Here is a 7,495-nt window from a genome sequence, read left to right as displayed (position 1 = left end):
CCTCTGAATGCGAAAATATTTTGTTGACGCCGACCTACATAAGGAGAAACGATCATCATAATAAAATAAGGGAAACGAAACTCGCGAAAAATATAGGCGTTAGTTTTTCCCGTGCGCTGTTCTAGAGTGAAATAATAGAGAATTATTGTGAAGGCGGTTCGAAGACCCTTCTTTCAGTCACTTAAGCGAGATTTGCAGTGTATCCATGAGGTGTAGATGTGGATGTAGATCTGCTCTCTTTCTGCTGACATAAATTTCTACAACGAAGTAGATTGCATGTTATTGAGTCACAGTCTTCATAAAACCTCCTTTAATAACTTAATTGAGCTCAGTTTCTAAGGGACTTACGAAGTCACAACTTGTTAATGGGAAACTGTAAGTCGTTATAGAGATCTTCGATCATGATGCACTTGCACAAAATTTTCTTTCTGGGTCGACAGAGCTGATACATATTCCAAGCAAATTATCTTCTTCGTGTTTTCCAAGATACTACGCAACTAACTGCAAGCATCTCCTCTATATACGACATGGCTGTGAAGCTGTATACCTTATGGCTTTTATGAGAACCTGCGCCTTCGACAATTATTCCTTGATAATACAAAGTGTAAATGAGCACCAAAGTTAGTTATTTGGCTTGAACATGTGGCAATTTGACTGTAGCTGACACATTTATCTGCGAGACAGTTTGGGAACAGCGTAGGTATTTCAAAATGTCAGGGCCGGTCCCAAACTTCCTATGTCGTGGTCCACGTGTCACAACCTGCACTTGCGCGTTATGTATTTCCCGTCGAGTAATGATATATTTTTTGAGAGTCGAGGGGCGTTTTTTGAGAGTCGAGGAGACTGGTAGTGACGAATAAATACGAAAAAATACGTGCATGCATGTCTCAAGGAACACTACATCGTACTTCTTAATAAAACAGGCACTGCTCTTTCGTAATTATTCGCCGTTATAACTAACGTACGAACACAAGTTGTGATATGTAGATGATAAATGGAAGGTTCTGTACGGCCGTGATTCGTGCATGGATAGCCGAAGCGGTTAAGGTGGCTGTTCGCGTAAATCTGAAAATCCTGGTACACGTCCGGTCCGGCAAAGATTTTCACTATCATCATTTGTATACAACCGATGCTGGTTCATATTCACAATTTCGAATTCCACTATTTATTGACAGATGTACTCACTGCAGTGCCTGTTTCCTCAGCCATGTACGCGTGTCCGAAGGAACATTGAATCGTAGTGGACTGCTCTTTCTTATTTCAGAATGGAACTGAAGAGATCATGTATGCGCTGCTAGGTGAGAGAAGTCTGCGTTGTGCACCGAACTCTCAATCTTTAACGAATTTCCAACTAGCGATTTTTGTTCAAATAAAGAGAATGGAAGGACCGTTCGAACAATTACCACTTTATCAGAGTCTGAGAAAACCTACACACGGCAGAAAAGCGTGCTCATGCTGATTTCCAGCGTCTTCAGCATTTTCTGTTTGTGTTGTATATTATTTTCCACTGAATTAATTGTTTCATAAGAGATTTTTATCTGTTCTTGCACTGAAAGGACTCTACAAGCGATTTTATTGATTAGAAACAAAAATTAATATATTCACCTAAACCATCGGGAAATGCTTTCCATGCTATGGATATGTCTTCTTTAACGTGCTGGAAAGGCTAGAAGAAGTTGTCATAAGCTCCAATTGCGGCATGGTTTAGTAGTTTTTGCTTCCTACGCCTGTTATTTCAAGTGAAAGCCTTGAATGATACTACTCATCGTTTAGATTTTTGATTATTTATCACAGTGTTGATCTCGATTGTTAATATACCGCTGAGAAAAAAATTGAGAACTGGAGAAAACTGGAGTTGTTTATCACAGTGTCACAATCAAATATAAAATATTTCTGACGGAACAAAAGTTTTGTTCCAGTCTCCTACACACTGTGATTCTGTAATGAAACTGGCTGTAGAGTTAAGCCTATGTGAAATGAACTCCAACTGTGACAGCGGATATACTCTTAGCGGTGGATGGAATGATCTCTCGCTACAAGAGAAGAGGTAATCGTCGAAACCTCGAGGTTCCGCTCTGAACTGACGCAACAAGAAGTCCGCGAGTGTTTTACAGAATTCCAGTGCTAGTTTTTGTTTAAAGGCAACACATTGAAACTTCCCGTAAATTAATCCTGAATTTCTGAACCAACATGGTAAATTAGTAATAACGTCTGTGAAAGTGGTACCACAAAAGTCTAATGAAGGGTCATGAAATACGTGCCTCAATCCATTTGAACATCTGTATATAGTGAACTACTCTTGAACTGTAGTCGTGACGGTCGGTAAACATAGCACCCAGAAATACTTTGTCCATGAGAATGAGGTATGTTGTAGGAGGTACTCTTTCGCTTAATGGGTATGACAAAATTACAGCGACAAAGCCCACTGCATGGCAGTGGAGGCAGAGCCAAACATTCTAGAGAGCAAAATGGCGAAGTGTAGGAAATTCCTGACATCGTTACATGCGCTTAAAGCTCTCGATTCTATAAAACTAATGCTCCTCGTAAGAATAAAACCTTCTATGTCTCCGTCACTAGGATTACATATTGATGTTTTATATTATAACCTATAAACTGTCACCTAAAAAAAGACTACATTTATTGGTGACATTTTTCCTCCAAGTTCTGGTGCTTCGTGAACTGACATACAGTTCCACAGTGTGTAAGTGCATCGCATTTGGTAAAACACATACAACTGCGTCTCAGTTTATCTCAAATAGAAATCACTCAGACATAGGGTAAAATACTGAAGAATCAGTGTAGTGAGGTTTATCAGTACAGTTGAATACTTATTTCTGTGTCCTGGCATGGTTACCAACACACAGTTACCAACACAGAACTGCAGCTCACCATCCAGGGACAATGAATGTACTGATTTTCAAAGGTGGAACACATGGCTTAACATGCGAAACCGAATACTTTTTTCAACAGGGTTTGTTTCATTAAAGACAAAAGTAATTTAAACAGAATGTATTTCGTGCATCTCATTTATTTTCTGCTATACATAAATATGTAAAGCATAAAGAATGAATCTCTGGTGTCGTGTTTCGTTTGAGATGTTGGGGTCAGCTGCTGATGTTAGTGGCTGTATTTCCCGTAGCCTCCATAGCCTCCAGAGATACCCCCAGCGTAGCCACCACCGTAGCCACCGCCGATGGCACCGCCATAGCCTCCTCCATAGCCTCCACCGTAGCCTCCGCCAATGCCGCCTCCGTAGCCACCTCCGAGACCTCCGCCGACACCAGCTCCGCCTCCCACGACGACAGGTACCGGCTGGTTGACGACGACGGGCTGTGGTACTGGTACGGGGACTGGGCTAGGGACACTCACGGGTACTGGGACTGGCCTCTGCACGGGGACAGGGTACGGCTGTGGGACGGGCACTGGCACAGGCCTGTTGACTGGCACTGTGACAGGAACCCTGACTGGTACTGGGACAGTACGCTGCACTGGTACTGGGTATGGGATGGGCACCTGCTTGGTGATGGCGATGTTGGTGACTCGAGCGCCTCCAACAGCAGAGGCGATGCCGCCTCCATAGCCGCCTCCATAGCCGCCTCCAAAGCCACCTCCATAACCACCAGCGTAGCCACCCCCGTATCCACCACTGATCCCGCCGCTGCTGTAGCTGCTGGCGCCGATGCCGTGGTCGATAGTCGATCCGTACCCACCGCCGCCATAGCTACCCAGGGAGCCAATCAGCCCACGCTTTTCCACTTGCTTCTCCTCGGCCAGAGCCAGTCCGAACAGCAACACGCACACCTGGAAGACACATTAAAGTCAAGCACTGCCAGTGTAACTTTGTAATGTTTTGGTCACTCATATAGTGAGAGTCTCTGCTCTATTTTCTTGAACTACTTCATGTGAGTGTTAATATCTCATGTATAACTGTGGAACCAGAAGACAAGTCAAATATATAATAGCTTACACATTAGGAAAGTAGCAGGATACATATTCCCAGTAATTGTTAAAGAAATTTAAGTGATGTATTGTACATTTCGAGTGCAGCTACCGTTTACCTTCCACGGTAGCTGATTTTCAGCGCGTCTGATTGCAGTACATTGGATGTGTGTCCCTTTGCTGAAAATATAATGTACTTTTCCTGGGCTGAAGATTTATACAGCCTTGTTAGGAAACTCAGAAAGGGGTTTAGTTTCGAATATCACTACGAGACGGAGTTCGATACCGTATCGATTCCATAGACAAGGCTAAAGAGCGGCTGGTCGACATTTAGCATTCTACTGATGCTGATCTAGGAATTAGTTTACTTGTCAGTATCATTTCTGTACCCGTTTGGTGTTTGGATAGTACCATAGTATCACTGACGCTTTTTTTTTTCGCCAATTGTAAACCAGCAACACAGAATAATGAGATTATGAATAATCATTGTCTTCAAATGATTTGTGCCACTCCAATGGATAGACCGCACAGCGGAAATAACTCATTTCTCTCAAGTGAAATCTGTTAACCGAGTTCCCAGGTAACGCTGTGGCGCATATCGTCTACTATTCTGGACAGCCGTTAATAGTCAGTTCTTTGGGGTTTTCAATCAGCCCTGAGGCTGAAAATACGGACAGTTCACTGCAGTGGGCACTCCCTACTGATGTTGTGCCCTGCAAGTATTTGCAAACTCAGGAATGACTGAGAACGCCACAGAAGTGACTACTAAAGCTATACAATATAGTGAAAATCATGCACCAAAGGGTTAATATCAATTACCCATTCAGCGAGCGTCTGACTGCTTAAGATCCTGTCAGTGTATTTATTAGATAACTAATTAACAACATAATTCTAGTTTTGCAATAGGACATCATCTGTAAGGCTTCGAGAATAGTAGTTAGGCAGAAAGGACGGGAGAGATATTGAAACACGAATTCGATAAGTGAAACAAAAGGCAAATAAAACGTTCTCTTTCAAATGATGCAATTCAGAACTGGTATAAATTGAAGTAAAGCAATGCAATCAAATATGCTGTTATGTTACACGCTCCAGGAATAGAAAAGCTGAAAAAGAAAGAAACGGGAGGAAAAATGAAATAGAAAATATTATTACGAAAAGTGGGTACCTAAAACGTGGTATTCACGACTATGTAATTGAACTCTACAGCTGAAGAAGATGATATTTCAGGGAAAACTATTTTGAAGTTACCAAAAGCAGAAGTCAAGTTTGAGGAACAGTTGTTTCTTCAGGTAGAAAAATTGTCGAGGATGATATTAGAGTTTAATGTCCCGTCGACGACGAGGTCATTAGAGCTGGAGCACAAGCCCGGATTCGGGAAGGACGGTGAAAAAACAGGGCGTGTTTTTCTCGAAGGATCCAGCCTAGCATTTGCCTTATCCTTTTATGGAAACCGATGGAAATCTAAGTCTGGTTCACCAAAGAGGGATTCGAACTGCGATCATCCTGAATAATAGTCCACCTGACTCGGTGTCTATAAAGAGAAATGTTCTTATTTTCTCAATACATACCCCTTGTTTCCATTTTTATTTCGAAAACATACACAGTGTGCTGTCAGACTTCACAAAGAAGTTGCGCAATAGGTAACACTATTAGACAGACTTGATAACTAACACTGCTTTTGGTAAGACACATAACTACCTGTATACGACTTCCGATTTCATCAATATTTAGTCTTTTAGAATCTGTAGCACTTGGTTTCGAATACCGCGACCTGGGATGTAAAAATCGGTAGTAAATTTTTAAGAAAATAAAATATTTCCCTAAGTAGATCTGACTATTAATTCTATATTACTTGATTACTGTGATTATTTAATTGATGTTACTTGGTTACTGTTATCTCACTATGGAAAACACGCACACTCGCACGCACACACACACACACACACACACACACACACACACACACACACTCACACAACACACATATACATAGACGCAAATGTTATACACGTATGATCGCCATTTTTCGTCGGAATGATAAGCCGCGAGAGAGTAAGGGACATGGGAGCTCTATACTTTTTTGAAGCCCCTTGGACTTCTATGAGCGTAATACCTTCAGCAGACAATCTCGTTGGATGTTTACGACGGATGATTTCTTTGAACTATTATTACGCGAGTGAAATCCACGACAATTACACTGTAGTGGAGATTGTGTTGTTACTCTGAAACGATGACAGCTAATGAAAGTTAAGTTTAATTTTTACTTCCTAAGTGGCTGAAGGTACATGATATTACTGGCACAGCATACTGATTTTAGAATTACCGTAATTACCAGATGATATTAGTTACAATAGAATCTCTAGCCAAAACAAATTTTCAGAATTAACTATATCGCCAAATCACTACTGTACCCAAAAATGTCCGTTTAGGGGGTTTTACTACAATCTCCTGAAAATGACAACACAACCGAAACCGTACAGAAGTGAAGAATCCAGAATGAAAGCGTATTTTAACCCTCCTAACTGCAGTCAGTGTGGCAGGCCATTGTCGTGCAGAAAAATACCACGAGAATACCGCAGATACAAATGATCGCACTAAGTAGCCCCGGAACGAATTACAAAATGTAAACAGGAGTACGGGACAGCTGGGTGCTTACCAGGATCCTCATTGCCGCTGCTGGAGGTGGTAGACTGCGAGCAGGCAATGACTGATGCTGCCGAGGCGTTCCTCCGTGGTTTATATACGCTATGCTCACCACCCCTCTCCACTTCCCTGCACCTCGCGCGTGGGTTTCGAAGTGTAACGCGCTCTCTAGAGCGTAGAGCCTTCCTTCGCCTTGCGGGAGAAGCCGTTGGAGATTACGATAAGAATTCTCCTCTGATTTTTTACGTAATACTGCGGGTAGGTCTAGCGGCAGAAAGTCATCGGAAGGGTTGTGCATTTGAGGTTGTGCTGCCCGGATGTTCCGATGTAAAGTGCGAATGCAGATACAATGTCTGGACAGTTCGTTACAGAGAGATGTATAGTAAACATGTCACGCCCGTTAATCGACTGTGAACTTGAGGTACTAATCGGTGCAAGACGCAATGGTCACAGCACGTTGCAGATTAGATATCGGGTTTCCAGGGTCAACATTCTTTAGGGTCAACTTCAATATCCCACATACATAAACCGCTTCATAGAACGATCATAAGCGCTTAGCTGACAGCTGCAAGGCCATACGCGACTTTTGAGTGTGACTCAAATCGCGAATGTATAGTGTGACTCACATCGCCACCAATTTGAATGTGGGGCGTCAGTAACCCCTGTCGACCCAGACTACGTCTAGAAGAACGCACAACATACGCTACAGCAACTGAAGCCCGATAGCATGTGCAATGCCTTCCACAGTATCTTTAGTTACAGTTATCGCAGATAAGAATGATAGTCCTCACCATTATCACATAAAGAATAAACGCAGAGTTACATCACCTGTATGAAATCAGAATGAGTCGTAGTTACGCGAATTGTTTGAAGCCATCTTGAGCAACACATTCTTTCACAAATGGATAAAAAA

At 42.3% G+C, this 7,495-nt stretch overlaps 1 protein-coding gene across 1 annotated transcript; it reads right to left on the bottom strand.

The window, feature by feature from the left end:
- Positions 1 to 3,010: 3,010 nt before the first annotated feature.
- On the bottom strand, positions 3,011 to 6,667 carry LOC124595377 (glycine-rich cell wall structural protein-like). Its single transcript, XM_047134094.1, has 2 exons — positions 6,596 to 6,667; positions 3,011 to 3,801 (listed from the first exon to the last, which is right to left on the bottom strand). The coding sequence occupies exons 1-2, from the start codon at positions 6,605 to 6,607 to the stop codon at positions 3,118 to 3,120; spliced, it is 696 nt and encodes a 231-aa protein (XP_046990050.1). The 5' UTR covers positions 6,608 to 6,667; the 3' UTR covers positions 3,011 to 3,117.
- Between the last annotated feature and the right edge of the window lie 828 nt (positions 6,668 to 7,495).

The sequence above is a fragment of the Schistocerca americana genome, chromosome 2 (assembly GCF_021461395.2).
Source record: "Schistocerca americana isolate TAMUIC-IGC-003095 chromosome 2, iqSchAmer2.1, whole genome shotgun sequence".
NCBI classification, from domain to species: domain Eukaryota; kingdom Metazoa; phylum Arthropoda; class Insecta; order Orthoptera; family Acrididae; genus Schistocerca; species Schistocerca americana.
This window is presented reverse-complemented; position numbering and strand designations above follow the sequence as displayed.